The sequence below is a fragment of the Chenopodium quinoa genome, unplaced genomic scaffold (assembly GCF_001683475.1).
Source record: "Chenopodium quinoa cultivar QQ74 unplaced genomic scaffold, ASM168347v1, whole genome shotgun sequence".
Lineage (NCBI taxonomy): Eukaryota > Viridiplantae > Streptophyta > Magnoliopsida > Caryophyllales > Amaranthaceae > Chenopodium > Chenopodium quinoa.
In genome coordinates, this window is record NW_018742418.1 from 9370146 (window position 1) to 9387494 (window position 17349).

The 17349-nt window shown below is 29.9% G+C and overlaps 1 protein-coding gene across 1 annotated transcript; it reads left to right on the plus strand.

Annotated features, from left to right (window-relative positions):
- Positions 1-9964: 9964 nt before the first annotated feature.
- LOC110714609 (transcription factor NAI1-like) lies at positions 9965-13737 on the plus strand. Its single transcript, XM_021893158.1, has 5 exons — positions 9965-9969; positions 11309-11351; positions 11466-11858; positions 12761-13135; positions 13729-13737. The coding sequence occupies exons 1-5, from the start codon at positions 9965-9967 to the stop codon at positions 13735-13737; spliced, it is 825 nt and encodes a 274-aa protein (XP_021748850.1).
- Positions 13738-17349: the final 3612 nt, after the last annotated feature.

Consider the following 17349-nt stretch of genomic DNA (forward strand, 5'->3'; position numbering starts at 1 on the left):
GGTTTCCTTAAGCAACCACCGGCGCCCATTTTCATCTACCTCCCACCGGCCACCAGGCCACCACCTTGCACATCGTGGGACCTACCCAATTTCCAATCCTTTCTTTAATAACATGGATCATATAAACTAATTTAATACAAGCATTAGTTAACTCGATGACACATAGTATAATCAACTACGATGGCAATACCATCAAATCATTAGAACTAATCAAGTCATTATTTCATCTCTTGTTTGCTCAACTAATTAAGCCACGCCACCAAACAAGCAATATGAAATACCTAGATTATACTAGCTAGTAGCTTCACACAAAATAAATCATTAACAGCTTGCAAACTTCTCTACTACCGTGGCTAAAACACAAGAATTAGGCCAATAAGGATTACTGGGGTTCCTAGTACGTACTAGTTAGTTCCTCCATAACACTTGTAAATTATTACACGTAAGAATTTAACATTTTAGACCGTAACTAGTCAAATGTAACACTTAAGGACCGAGGCGGTAACTTTTGATAGCCACATATAGCTGTTCAAAATATGTTGATCATTGTTATACAAATAATGACATTATCTAAGCAAGTAATACAAAAAAAGTACGGAGTACTAATGTATGTATACTACAAAGAGTAAAATACAGTTGGGTAACATGCATATATACTGGGTTGTTGTAAGGATAGTGACCTAAGCAATAATGAAGTAAGAGATATAACTTATACTTATATTAGAAGGCTGAGTGCCTGAGTTTGAGCAGAATTTGAAGATGGGCCGGGGTATCATTATCATCATAATAATAAGTGAAGGAAGCCGGTGAATTGGGTAACAGGGCAACTATTTGTGTGGGTGTTAGTACTGTTCTATAAATGTTGGCAGTGACAGATGAATATTTATGCACCAACTCTGAAATTATATATATAGCTTATTCATTGACTTGGTGTTACTGCTCTACTATATATTATAAGATTCATACATGTATGATCAGTCTACTTCACCAATTTAATACCACTAGAGCCTTGATTAGGTGAGTTCTATTTTAATGCATGTAAGCTACGTATGTACATCCAAAAGAACGGTATACTTAACCTGTTTAACAATATTATGTGCTTTATTTATGTCGTGGGCTCGATCGTTGCTCTTTCTCTCCTCCATCTTAAATCCCAGCCTTCATTGTTATTTCATCCGTTTGAGATATATTGTCATATGAGGATGGAAACAAGAAAATTAAGTGAGAGAGACAATAATATAAAGCACGTAAATTACCCATAAATATAACTAAACAAATAATTAATTAAGAACTTGAAAAATGCTAAAAAAAAAAAGTTATGTTATTTATATGCGGTGTCAAAGAAAACATGATATTTTCTTGTTGAAAAATAATACAATATTTATGAATTATTTACAAAGTAATTCTTAAAACAATAATTTTAATGAATGGATTACGTTTATATTAGATAGTGTTTTGTTTAATGGTACTGTATAATTTCCGAATTAAAGGATAAGCAAAATATTTTTTATGTAACTAACACCATGATCTTGTAATGTATCCTTACAGTTTTCGACCGTTCCACATGTGCAATTTTCTAAATTCAGTAGAGAATAAAGAAAAATCATCAAAAGACAAGAGCTAGCATGCCAAATTAGGTACTATTTAAAATGTGAAAATTGTACGACCAAACATTTCATAGATCTCCTAAGTAATGTCATGACAAAAAATCACTAAAATGTCGGACTAGCATTATAAATCTATAATGAATTGATGATGCCATTGATATGTAGAAAAGTTTGATTTGATTTTATTATTAGCAATTTAATCTAAAAATAGATTTGGTTGTTAGTACAGTATCATTTTAAATATTAGTATCTTTGTTCATATAAATCATAATATTTTTCCCATTACATATTATTTGAAATCGATTCATAATTTAGTTCACAAAGTATGGGTGAGGCTTAATTAGTTTTATTATGGGTACATTTGTACTTCTACTCATACTATCATACATGGTTGATTAGTCTATTATATCAAGATTTACTTGCACCCAAGCTAAGTGCACATAGAGATAGATGTACTCAGAGGTAAATAAAGCTTGCTTCCTCATTTTTTTTTCTTATCAAATGAGCAGATTATTAATTTCCTTGAACACACCCAACTCTAGATGCATTTAAGAATTTTCAACGTTAAATACATCGTAAAGCAGGGCAACAATTATCTTATTCGAAATACAAATTTAATTGCTCACAAGTACTCTGAGTCAGTCTATAAGTAAAAAGTTTAGCCAGTTAATTGAGTGAAATAAATTCCAAAACAGAAATACACATGAAATATTTCATATCCAGTCAAAAGTAGAGTCCTTATCAAATTTAGACAGTTCTATTATCATAAAGGTATTCAACTAAAATTTACATATCCACAAGTATGTGAAATGAAAACAAAATTTAAATTACTAAAAAAATTTACTTGAGAAGAGTGGAGTAATAAAGTTAGATTTGACTATAAGTTGACAAAACTCAAGGTGATTAAGAATTAGTGAAATTGTATTCATATTTAATTCTTAAATAAAGATATAAATGACCTTGCACAAACCATTATCCAATATAAACATATCGTAAACCTGATTTGACAGCTCTTACAGTAGAGGAGAGAAGTTGAATATCAGGTGTTTAGAAATGAGCAAATCCAATTGAAATAACTGCTCAAGACTGAAGCTAAGAGGCCCATCTGACAAAGAAACAGTGTAGGGCTTGTTTCATGGTCACACAATGTGCTAGATAATTGGACCCATAAAGTGGTCCAACTCAGTCAGGATTTAATAGTTGCAATGTATATGGGCTGTAGCCTGTAGGGGACCATCCCATCCCTAGCCCATCTTCAAGCTCTTTCAGCTTTCGAAGAATTAGTGGGAGCTTGGACTTTCTTTCGTCCCATTCACTATTTCACTTCTTCACTTAACTCCATTTTACCTCTCTTCGATAGGAATGAATGGAGTATAATATCTTCTGTTAAAAACGAAACTGCAGGAACAAAAATATTAAGAACAATGTTATCGGGAATAAGACTGAGTCGCAGACTATGTCGCTTTCTTTAGAACATTCACGATATTGCCTCTAATTTGTGCAAACAGATTGAACCACAACCGGATGCTCCCTAAGATAAAAAAGTCTCTCGAAATAAAAGTATACCGATGGATTTGCACAGAACCGCCGGACTAACTAAACACCAAAACTATAAGAAAACTGCTCAAATTCTGTATTTAGGAGGAAGAAGATTAGAAAATAATTTTTTTGTTTTTTGAAATGCTGAAGAATGATGTATATATAGGCCAACTGATTTGAACGTTTCAAGCAAAAAATTAAAACAACATTGAAGCAGCAACCGTTTTAGCACAATTAGGTGAGATTAAAATCTACTTAAAACGGTAAGATTGTAAAACGGAATAAATTAATATGGCAGTAGTCAAAACCGTCAGCAACAATCAAGGCTTTAATTACGGAATTGTTAAGGCAATATTCCGTAATTAAACCTTGTTTAAAAACTGTATAAAAATTAAACTTGTTTAATAAACCTGACCCAGCCCAACTCAGCTCGATTCCGCACGCGTATGTGTTAGGTTGATTCGATAGGTAAGTCTTCCCTCTCCACAAAATGTGGGTAGCCCTTGGGCCACACCGAAGTATGCCACACTCTACATTATAAAGAAAGAAAAACTTTCATTTCCCACCAATGTGGGACTTTGTTATTTTCACAAAATTCACACCCAAAATACATTTTGTTTCAACATCTTCTTATGTAACGAGGGTGATTGAAACAGTCGAATGTAAGCTAAGGCTTTTATCTCAAATCCATTTCAATTGGGTGCTATGCACTTGAGCACGTGAGGAACTTATTGCGATATGATACATAGTAAAGTAACGATGAAGAATAGAAGAAGACTGTACAAATTCAATCATTTGGTTTAGAAAATTTTGGTTATTTCACTTAATAGATTTTTAAAGGGACAGAACGAGTATATATATGCTAACGTAGTTGATTGATATAAAATTTTTAAAGATGTATTGTTTTCAAAACCTCTACGAAGTATATTATTAACCACGAGCTTTTGGATCTTTGAAAATACCCTTTAGAACTTCATGTAAAATCAAATTAAATAAAGAGGGAACTCAGCTAAACATTACAAAAATTGAAAAGTTTAAATTATCAAAACTGATTGGAATTTTGGGACCAAGCCAACATCAATAATTGTTTCTAGTTACCAATCGATCAGTCTCTTAGCTTCTAGAAACCTTATTGGTCCTTTTCAATTAAGTTTGGGCACCAAATGGCTCTTTTAAGTTCCAAATTCCATTTTGGTTGTAAGAATACTTATTTTGTTTTGGGGTGGTTGGCATGCACTAGTTAGTACTCACTGTTCAGTACTCTTATTTCTTGATTTCTTCCATCTTTTTTTGTTAGGCGCGTTAAGGTAAAATTGTTTTTAAAAATGTGTAGTTGGGAGAAGTTGATGAAATACTGTTGGTAGGGTCAAATACAGTTGGATGTGATAGTAAAATTGCGATCTTGTATGACTATTTGCCATATTAGACAATTTAATTCAAAGGTAAAATAATTAGAAAGAAAATTAGGATAAATTTTTATGTATAAAGGGAGTATAATTTATGACTTTGGATAGAAAGAACACCCTTTCTATATGGAGTGAATTAAAGGGGAAAACTTAAAAATAAAAAAAGCCAAAATCTTAACAAATTAAAAAGATTGCAAAGCCATCAAACAAGGTTAACTAGACAAAATTAACTTATAAATTATCATATACTATAATGTACCTTTGAGTTATTGGGCGAGCTATTATAATAATAATAATAATGAAAGTACCAATAAAGTGTTGGTTTAGTAGTAAACAAAAAACCTTTTAAGTTTTAACTTTAAGGTTGTGAGATTAATCCCCACGCTAGAAGTATTTTGTGGGCGAGGACCCCCTCACCTTCTCCCCCTGTTATAACGTGTCTATACCGCTAATTTGACCCGGATTAACTAGTGAGAGGGTTCAGATTAGTAAAACAATTATTCGATTGGAGGAAGTTATTGGTCCATACCAAACCAATATTGACATTTCATGCAGTTTAATAATAAAATAAAAATAAAAATTCAGATGTACCTCTATCTTTCTCTCTCCTCGTCACATTATTTTAATGCAATTCGCTAGTAGTTTGTGCAAAAACATTGGTTGCAATAAATATGACAATGGAGGTAATATAATTCCTTTGTATATAAGTGAATACATATAACGGGAAGAGTGCTTCCTCTTAATATACGAGTATATGAAAAAAAAAACCTTTTATAACATTGGGTTGGCAACGTATCACATATGCAATATCAAAATTCAAAATCTATAAATCAACTTTTGTTAAGATATATGATGAAGATTTTGATTAGCATAATCAGTTGGCAAAAGATAGAGTATATTGAAAAATAAAAACCTTTCATAACATTGGGTTGGCAACGTATCACATATGCAATATCAAAATTCAAAATCTATAAATCAACTTTTGTTAAGATATATGATGAAGATTTTGATTAGCATAATTAGTTGGCAAAAGATAGAGTTATGTTAAGTTGTTATCATAGCTAATATTCTTTACATAATTATCTTGTACACTGTTGTATATTTCGGTCAAGAGCCATGAATACAAGCTAAGCAATTATTCTCCATTATTATTTCACAAAGTTCAACTATAAATTAAAAAATTCAAGGTATATATTTTCATTCAAACCCAATTAGAAGTAAATTGATCCTTTGGTAATTAATCGACAACATGAAGTATGTGTGATCTTGGACGTTACTATAATTTGTGAAAGTAACTAATTTTCTGAACGTAACGAATACTCAGTTTAACCTTGCATAATATAAGGAAATAAATTGAGCAATTTGATATGGGATCTTTCGTGTGAGGTCTTATTCTATTAGTTTCATATAATAATTTATACAAATTGCATAAAACTTCCAAACGAATGAATATGAAAAATTGAAAAGTTTTAGCATCATTTCAGGTTGATTTCGAACTACGTGATCTATCTTCAATGTGGAACCAATTGTTTTTTTTGTTTTGTTTCATAAATAGTGATAGATCAAAGAATTCTTTTTGTAAACAACTTAAGTTCGACAAATTGCCAGCTCTCCTAACATTTTTGTCTCATATATAGTTATATATAGTCTCTATCACAAAGAGGCAAAAAGAACAATAATTGGGTTCATCTTCAGAAATTATTGCATATTATGTAAAAAATTTCCATAAAATTTTGGCAACTATGTTAGCTTAAATTAGTTCAAAATTCCGTTTTATTAGCTGTATATTTTTTGTGCTATTGTCTTTTTGGGGAGTTTACTTATCTTTTCTCAATAATCATTGTTCACGAGTTTTTGCTTTAGAAGTGTAGCATCCATATTTGGGATGTAGGGTCAATCTTTAACCATTTCAAATGATTGAGAAAATATGTGTTATGGAGCAGTCGAAAACAGATGATTTAGTGTGGTCGGATATTCGATCAAGTCTATCCTACATCATGCACATTGCACTAAAAAACTACTCGTATTAGTTGTTAGAAAAATAATATGGGACCAAGAGTTGTGGCAATAACAAACACTATCCTAGTATTTTGTTTCTTTGATATTGCAACATTAAGGGATCTCACACAACTATATTTAAATAGTAATCAATATGCAATAGTGTATGTGGTTAAAGAACAGTACTAAAGTACAAAAGTCATAAGGTCTAAGACATATACGCAAACCCAAACAATTCAGAAAGTGCTCAATATACTTATAATAAACCTGTAGACACCTAATCGTATTTCTCCAAAAATAAAATACCCAATAATTGAAATATACAACTTGTCTTAATTAGTTGGTTCAATTCAAATTTGGAAATGGACTAAAGAAGTCAATAGACCTTTCAAATAGAGGCTAAACAAACCTTAAAACCTAGTCCAAAATCAATTCCAACAGGCAACCTTACTAGGCCCAACATGCTCAAATGATGGAGCCTCAATATATGTCCTTGATAAACATAACTCGTTTATTAGGGGGTAAAATCATAATATTACCAATAAAAATTGTGTATTTATTTACAATTTTATCCTTTGATAAACAATCATCATTTATCTAGGAGATAAACTTGGATTTTCTCTGCTCAAATCTAGTCCAAGTAACTTGAATTTGGCATATATATCCTCTATTTCAAATTAGTTGACACAATAATTTTATCAAGTTTGCCAATATAAATCCAATCGAAAATATCTTCAAATAAGCACACGTTGAAACGGATTTATCATGATCTCGCGTAACTATATTTTTTCTTATTTATAATTCATAACTATATTTTTTCATATTTATAATTCATAAATGTTAGTCATAGGAATGGATATTGGACGTCAAAACATTTAACAAATTTAAAACGGTGGAAGTAAGATTTTTATGTGGGCAACATTCACTCCATACTTCATTCAAAAAAAGATTAAATTTTTTTTTCGAAAACCAAAATAATATTATTAAAACAAGGTAACAAAGAATGCAAGAACAAAAATGCGAACAAATAAATTATAAATCCATGCAACCAATTGGTTGTTGGTGCAGTGATGATTGCGACTGCACTTGGTAGAAAGGACCGTGTGTTTGACCCCCCGCAATAACAATTGAGAGGGGATTGAAAGCTAACCACCCAAAACTAATTCCCAAATTCAAATTAGTCCAAAGAGTGAATTGGGTGGAACAACAAAAGAAAATAAAATTATAAATCCATGCTTAAGAGAATTATAAATTAAACGTGGTTTACTAAAAATAAAAGAATAAGGGCCAACTAAAGACTTTGCAAATAATACTTAGGCCCAAATGTGAATTGGGTTATATTATTGAAATTTAAGAAGGGTCCGAAATTGAGGCTTGTGTCATATTCATCATTGGGTTTGGGTAGTAGCATCAAACAACTCATTAATCAACATAGTACGTCAACGGTCAACAACAACAACAACAACAACAACAACGAGCCAAGGTAGCATGAGGCCGGACATGCAGCCATTGTTTAAAAGTAACCGGCGAGGTAGTGGCTGCATGGCAGCGGCGGCAGCAGCCTAGCCAAACCGGGCCTAATGGAATATGCGTGAGGGAGGAGGGAGATCGATCGAGACCGAGAGAGAGCTTCAAGTAATACGCCGCTTATATGCAATTAGAGGAGCTTGAGTTGATCAACTTCAAGATGGTAGTGAATTATCAAAAATCAAGAAAAACGAAGATGAACTCCAATTTGAATATTAAACCCCCTAACTCACTTTATTTTGTAAGTACAGTTAAGTGAAAAAAAAAAAATTAATTTTGATAAAGGTCTTGTATATCACAAAATTATACAAATACGCGCGGCAAAGGGATATAGGGTTGTCAGCATTGAGAGGATGTTAGCTATCTAGTTTAGTCGACAATTTCATGAGAGGTGGTACATATAGCCGAGGTTTAGCAATGTTAAATTAGTTAGTTAAGATTGACCCTTCTTAAACATAACCCGACCCTAATCCAATGCAACCCTAAAATAGGTTTTGAAGAACCTTTTGGGACTTGAAACTTAATTACTTCTTCGATTTCATTTTACTTGACATATTTTGACTTTCTCCACTATTCACATAAGCTACTTTGATTTCATTTTGTGAATTATTCTTATGAGAAAACATAATATAGTGGGTTTTGTTTGATTCGTCTCAATGTTTACTTTCCAAATATCTCATTTTTATAGTTTTTGTTGTACATATATAGTTAAAGATATTTTTATTTGAATTGTGCATAATTGGCAGACGCACATATAAGAAATGTGTCATCTAAAATGAAAAGGAGGAAATATTATTTAAGTCCTAGCTAAGGCTTCTAAAACCTGAAAAATTGCGAGTTAACCTTTATATGAATCAATTTTTTTATATAAACAATGTAAAATCCAAAAAATTATATATGTATAAATCCATCATTTTATATTAAAACAATGTAAAATAAAACGAGGAAGTATATTTATCGTAAGAATTTATATTTAAATATGATTATACATGATATACATACTACTCATAACAATTGACATATGAACAAGCAAGCTTGGTGGAATTGGTGGGAAACTAACTCACCTTATCACTTTGAGGTCATGATTAATACGACTTGTACGAGCCCCATCAATCACATTTGCTTGAAAATAGGAAGATTCCTTTACCCCCTCTTTACTCTCAATCGTTGATCTGTGGAGTTGGATGGTTCAATACGGTCCATCATCATGCCTTAAAAAAACCTTACAATACATGCATACTACGTATAAACAATACTCGAAAGGTTTGTATCTTTTTACTTGACTTGAATCCTAAATTTACCCACTTGAATAATTTTTTAATCTAAAATTCAGTGACATTCAACGCGACCAACCATTTTATCGGGTCAGGTTCAGTTCTTTGAAGTGAAGTTTCACTATTTGGGGTCAGTGTGTTTTTCATTTTATTTATCTTATAATTTAACGTGTTTAGAAAATTAAAATAATTTCTGGTAAGGTAATTTTTATTTTTATTTTTTAAGAAATAAGTTAAAAAACAATTTCCAATAAATTTAAGTAAGTTAAGATAATTTAGGTAGTTAAAATAAATTCAAACAAACAAGTTGCAAATCTTGCAATTGAGCTAAAACTGATTTAATCTGAACACCAAAATAAAAGGCGTACAATCAACAACTTTTTTCTCTGTACCCCACGTCATAAATATAAATAAATAAATTGTAATGCGTATAAATAAATACGGAGTAGATAAACTAAAATAAAATAAATAAAGAATCACAATTTACTCGTACCCTTGCGAACGGTCAAGCAAGGACGACTTTCTACCAGGGGCGGAGCCATGTAGGAACAAGGGGGGACGGTTGTCCCCCCATTTTTCCAAAAAAAAATTTAATTTATGTTAGCTTAAATAAATGCTGTAAATAAGAATAAATACCTTACATGTATACCTTATATAACAAAGACAACATTTGGTCTGGTGGTTGATGGGCTTGAGTAAAGCTTGTATTTCTCTTTGATCCTAGGTTCGATTCTTTACCCGATCATTTTTTTTGTTTCTTTTTGTTATTTTTGGACTTTATTTTTATTTCATTTTATAGTTTATACAAAGTGCTCCTATTTAACTTCTTTTTCTTGTTTTTGGATTTTGCCATTTTTTTTTTTACTGGTTTTTAAATTTCATTATATAGTATGTAATTTATATATACAAAGTATTATAAGTCTTCAAACCTCTAATTACTCTCATTTAACTGTTTAATCAAGTATCGCCTTGTTGATAGTGATTACTAATGTGTTATTAAACTATTTGTAATGAACACATGTCTCCGTATTTTTTTATCTCTCTAATTATGTGTGCCTAAATTCTATTTTTTTTATAGCTTGTTTGGAACTAAGTTTCCAATTTTATTTTTAGTCAAAGAAAGTTTATTTATTTATTATTATTTTTTTTTTAAAATGTAACCCAAATCCCTTTACATCTACTATCAATTTGTGTAAATGCTTATCATTTGATAAATCATATTTATCGATTATTAAGGATTACATACCTTAAAATTGGGGTTTACAAGCATAAAAAAAAAATTTGGTTAATAAATTTCTTAATATGCAATTAATTTTTTAACAACTCCTCTTTCACCATATAAGAATAATTGTCATATCTCATAAGCGATTTCAAATATATATTAAACAATTTATGTGATCAATTTCTTTTTTCTTATAATTATTGTCGATTATTAAACATCTAAAAATTGTCCCCCCGGATTACAAATCCTGGCTCCGCCACTGCTTTCTACAACACGCTTATTTACTTATCTGGGCATAACAACCCGTCTATGTAAGCAGTAACCCACATGTTTTATTTTTTAAGTCGATATAATTTAATAATCAAATCCAAAGTGCATTTTAGGACTACTTTATAATTAAATCATCCATAATTTCATTTCCATTCAACATCCTAATTTGACATCTTTTTCAAGGTAAGCATCATTTCCAACCCTTATGTAATTTCAAACTTCAATGGTTGTTGAATTAAATTATTTACTTGATTAATTATTATTATTATTTTTTGAATAGTACTTGATTAATTACTTGAAGTTATGAATCAGTAGTATTAAATCCCTAAATCCCTTCAACATGACATTTTAATACGGAGTAGTAATTAAATTTATATATGATTTCAATTTATTGCGCATGTGTATCTTGAAAAACGATAATTTTGTTAACTTTCTTAGCAATTTTATTTTCATATATTTTTGTAGCAAATTCATGGAAATGTCTTCCGGAGAATGGTTATCTGATCTTGTAAGTATTTTTAACCTACTTTGATTAAACCAACTAGAGTAATATGTTCCACAATAAACATTTAGGGATTTTCATCATATAGAATACTCCATAATGATTTTTATTTATTTGCAGGAGAACGAAGATCCAACATCAATAATGCATCATTGTCAAATGATGATGAGCTCCGATGTATTTGAATTCGAAGATATTTTTCAAGCACCAGATTTGATCTTGGACACCAAAATAAAGAGTAACAATTTCGAGCCTGTTATGGAGGCGACGAATAAGATCACACCGAGTATTGATTGTGATTGGAGTTCATCTGGGAAGCTCATATGTTTTGGGAGCTCGGACTTTGAAACAAAGCCTGAACTTAGTAATGGTAATAACAAGAGGGTTATGTTGACTTCTAATGAGCATGTAGTTGCGGAGAGGAGGCGAAGGGAGAAAATGACTCAAGGGTTTATTGCTCTCTCTGCCCTAATTCCTGGTCTCAAGAAGTTACACATTCATATACTAATTAAAGTAGTTTAATTGTTAATTTGGATTGGAAATTTTTTGAGGGAAAATAAATTCATTTATTCAATTATTATGACTAATACAGGTGATCGTGAAATACTTTTGTTCTTTTAGTTTGGCATTCAATTGAGGGCAACCGTAGATATAATTTAATCAATCACCGCTTCAACCATGTATTATACACACTCATCATTATATTAATAACTATAAGATGTTGTATTTCGTCAAAAAAAAAAATTTACAAGATGTTGTAGATTTTCTTTTGTATTTTAGGCTAATATATTTCGGTTTGATTTGTTGTGAGAAATTAGTCATTGATAGGATTAATTAGGAAAAATATGTAAATAAATAATTTTAGGAATATAAAGGTTCTTACACTATTCTTGTGAATTCAAAAACACTAATAAAGGCGAATAAGTAAACAAACAGTTTTAGAATATAAAAATTTGTACACTATTCATAAAAGTTATACTTGAAATTTTTAAAAGGTAGGGATTGATATTCACTCTCTAATACTTGCATCTGTTAGTTAATGATAATTTTAGAGTTTAGTAATTAATGGAGTAAGTTGTTTTTTATTTTTAATTTTTGTAAAGAGAAAATGAATTAGTAGCTAAGTTAAGTTATGAATTATGTTCAAGTACATTTAACTTAATTAAGTATATTTAACTTAATGAATTAAGTTAAATTACTTAAGTTATTAAGAGTAATTAATTAAGTTAAAGTAATTAATGAATTAAGTTGACAAATAGCCGGATTAACCAATATGCTTTTATTATATATATATATATATATATGTATATATATATATATATATATATTTAACTCACACTTATTATATATCATACCAAAGATAAATATCTCAATTAGAATGATATACGAGTATAATATATTGTGAAACAATGCAGACAGACAAAGCATCAATCCTGGGTGAAACAGTTGAGTACCTAAAACAACTTGAAGATCGAGCCAAAGTTTTGGAAGAACAGACTTCGAAGAGAACAATGGAGTCTGTTTGTCTTGTTAACAAGATACAAACGCAAACTTTTGATGATGCTGCTAATTCTTTTTCATATTCCAACAAAATTATGAGTCCTGATGATAACTTGGAAATTGAGGCCAAGGTTGTAAACAACAATATCTTCATTAGGGTTCACTCTCTTAAGAATCATGGCCTCATTCACCATATACTTGAGGAAATTGGAAAGCTTAATTTAACCACTTTAAATTGCCAAACCATGCCATTTGGAAGCTATGCCATTAATATCACAATTCTTGCTAAGGTATGCCACTCATTTATTTTATCAACTTCACCATGATATATTTTTGTCTAAATTAAGATTTATTATAGGAAAAATTGGTTTTAATAATCCCAACTTTGATTGATTTTCTTTAAATAATCCCTACTTTTTATTATTATGGAATAACCCAAACTTATATAGGTATCTTCCTAAAGTAATCCGAAGTGCTATTTTGTTGCTTTTGCTGATCCCTTTTGGGACTATTATGCAAAACAAAAATAAAAGTTCGGATTATTATAAGAAGACACCTATAAAAGTTGGGATTATTTCAGAATAATCAAAATTAGGGATTATTTAAATAAATCGGTCAAAATTGAGATTATTAAAACCAATTTTTTCTTTATATTACTCATGTTAGGATTATTATAAATGTTGGTATAGAGTACTCCATTCATTTTAGAATGATTGACTAATTGACCCCCACATTTGTACTCTTGTTTATATATAGGAATGCTTGAAAAAAGTAATTGTAAGAAAAAGTGAAAATGGTAAGAGAATGCATGCCATTAAAAAAAGTATGTGGTTTTATGAAAAAGTCTATAACTGTCAAACTGATAACGCCATGTTCTTGTCAGCTGAAGTGAGTTAAATTAAACTGAAGCGAAACTAATTTACTGAACTAATTTGAATTTAATTGAACTGAACTAAATTAAGATGAACTGATTTGAACTAAATTGAACCGAAAATAAGTCCAAAAGAACATAGTCTATATAAGTTAAATAGAGCTAACTATGAAAAGTAAGATAATTATAACAGGGATTGCCTAAAGAAGAATAAAAAGTAAATACAAGTCAAACTTTTTGAAACGGCCCCGATTAAAAAGTTAGTCGATTTTATGCTAGCAGAGCGAGGGAGTATGTAGGTATAAATGATACATATAATAAGCATTGAACTAAGATCATACTCCATAAAAGGGTAATCTTTATAGTTTAGGATATTAATTGTGAAAAACTATTCTATCAATGTCATTAATATGAATTTGTAATTTGCATAGCTTTAATTTTCTAATTTTTTTTTTTTTTTTTTTTTTTTGTTTTATAGTGGTTCGTTAGATGCATGTATCAATTACTAATCCTTATCTGAATTGATAGGGTATTAAAACTAATCCATAATTCAACCATCAATTTAAAATTTTAATTGGTTCAGTTATTAGTCCTCTAGCATGTGTAATAGTGAAATATTTGAGGGAGTATAGAATAGAGTTAATAGGCTAATTTAAGGAGGACCTAATAATTAGGACATTATTTGGCAATAAACAATAATTAATAAAATACATATGTGAGTTAGTGGAAGTGCCAGGCCATTAGATCGTTCATCTAAAGTTAGGGATTACAACTTTGAAATAAGTATTCATAAAAGGAGATATTCTATATAATAAGATTAATGAATGGACTAAAAAGGAAGGCAGAACCATCAACAGAAAATGGATGGAATAACTCTGGCATTCCGGTGACTGTTTGGGAAGAAATAATGTACTTATACTACATATTATTTCATCCTAAGTCTCAAGTAATATGATTCCTAAAGTACCCTACTTATCCATGAATTATACGAGTATTTAATAATGCACCATTAGTTTCTAGAGATTAATTATTAGAACGTGCTGTTCAGCATGCATTAGTTTAATCTTGATTTATGAAATACAGAGAGTAGTCCAGATCTAATTACTATATTGATCCCTAAATTTGAAATATGTAATAATGTTCATATTAAAATGAAGGCATTAAGTATGGGAAGATAAAAGATTAATATGGTACAAAGTGAAGAGGTCAAAATGAAGTAGTCCAACGAAAATTGAAGTTGATGCTATAAAACTAAACGCTTTCTAGTTTTGGGGTCCTCTTAATTAAGCCCTATGCATCTGACTCTGCGCACACAAATACACCATATATTACTACCTTGACCAACAACATGAAATCAATATCATCATTTATCATTATTTGCAAGTTGGATTATCAAATTGCAAATTGCTAGACAAAAAAGGATGATATTATATATTTAGGGTTATATATAATAAGCTAAAAATGGAAAAATAAATAAAAATATAATTTAATTACATTGATTTGTGCGTGATTTTATCATACATTTCTAAATTAATACGGAGTATCAAAATAGGAAAGATATAAAATGCTTATTCTTAGCCCTTAAAACTACATATAGCATTACCCGATAAAAAAATACCTTAAGCATTGAAATTATTCAGCTTTTTTTAAAAAATGATAACCCTAAGCATTGCATATAAAAAGTAAAAGAATATGCTTTATCATACTTGGTATAAGCTATCTCTTGAACAACTATATATTGGTCATCTTTGATAAATGGCTTTTTGGTTAACTTTTGGCTTTTGGTTTTTTTACGTGGTTGAACTACCAAAAAAAGTGTTTGGTAATTGGTTTTTCATTCAGCGAAAAAACTGCTATGAGTGGCTTTTTTTTTGTTGGCTTTTGGCTTGTTGGTCCACAAATTATCTAATAAACAGCCAACAACCACCAACTAAATTTACCAAACATTTTTATAAACAACCAATTTCAAAAGGCAGTATAAATAGCCAACATTTCAACTGGTTAAACAAGTCAAATGATCCAGCCAACCGCCAACAACTATTTGTCAAAGTATCTAGACTGTTACTTTTTTAAGGATCTTAAATTTCAAAATTTTATAAATTGTCAATCCTGTCATACATATTTGAGAATTGAAGTTTGACACATGGTAAGTATGACGTTTAATTTACCAACAATTTGTCATGACACATAAATTTCAGGCAAGTGATGATTTTAACATGAGCACGCAGGCACTGGTGAAACTTTTGGGAAATGCTGCACTCCAACATATCATTTCCCAAAATGTCTAAAATATAAAGCATGCGTATGGAAAACCAAAACCATGCCATTGTCGTTCAGAGTCACTTAAATTCCAAGGTTTGTGTGTGTTCTTTTCTTGTTTACCCTTTTGTCAAGAAAAAGAAAAAAAAATTACAAGATTTGATTTTCTGTAAATTGGAATATATATATATATATATATATATATATATATATATATATATATATATATATATATATATATATATATATATATATATATATATATATATATAATTTACCACGTGCTAGAATTAATAAAAAAAATCTCAGCACAATAAACATTTTTGGGAAGAAATAAAGAGGCATTATGTGAAGACAATTTGACTTTTCAAACAACATTGCATGCACTTATTAATGTGCCCAGGCTTTTGTTTTTGTAATTTTTTACTGTAATATTTTTGTACTTTTCTCGTTCTTGAAACTTTTATATGGCGTTTTATACTATTGTTTCCTCCAAAAGATCTAATCGTATGCCTAACACCGATGATACATACATTTTTATTTTTGGTTTGAAAACAAACACCGATGATACTTTATTAAGATCCTATTTGGTAATTAGCTGGTAATTGATTAATATAACTGATTAGTTTAATTAATTAATATAATAATGGTTTTATTAGCTGTTAATAGTTAGTTGTTTAATTTATGAGACTACTAAAAAGATAAATGTTCTATAAGCTAATTTTAACTTTAAAGCTTTTGTTTTTAGCTTTTTCAAAAAGAGTTTTTTAAGTCGATAAAGCTCTTTTATAAATTTTTTTTTTACCAAATACTAAAATTAACTTTTTGATAATGGTCAAATCTCTAATAGATTCAAAAAGCTAAAAACTCTAAAAAAAAAACTCTTACCAAAGAAACTTAAGTATAATTAAATTGGCGGCAATATAATAAGTACGTAAAATTTGCTAATTTGGATTAAATGAACTAAAATTTAAGAGCTAGTGGCCTAGTGCCTAGTGAGATAAAATTTTAATTTTGTTTATACTAGTATATATAATTACTCCTAAATAAGTAAAGGATGCTTCTTGGAAAGTGGTACTTTGTTTGCTTGGGATTAATTTGCTTCCCCCTTCTTAAATTAAGACCACTATCAGCAGTGAGGAAAAAAAAAACCTCTCAATCTCTCTCTACCCACTTTCTCACTCCTCCCATACAATTTCTCTCATCAAATGTTTTTTTCACTACATCAATGAGGAGTAAAAAAAAACCTCTCATCACTTTTTCCTCCACTATTTACTATACCCCACCATAATACACATCATCTTTTTATTTTATCTTTATTTTGAAATAATGTTTATACTACATATTTAATTTTCCAATACAATTAAAATATGT

What these genes read in the sequence shown, in the direction of transcription:
- LOC110714609 (XM_021893158.1), top strand. An exon ending in GAGAATGGTTATCTGATCTT is followed by an intron (nt 11,352 to 11,465) that starts GTAAGTATTTTT and finishes ATTTATTTGCAG; the next exon opens with GAGAACGAAGATCCAACATC. An exon ending in ACATTCATATACTAATTAAA is followed by an intron (nt 11,859 to 12,760) that starts GTAGTTTAATTG and finishes GAAACAATGCAG; the next exon opens with ACAGACAAAGCATCAATCCT.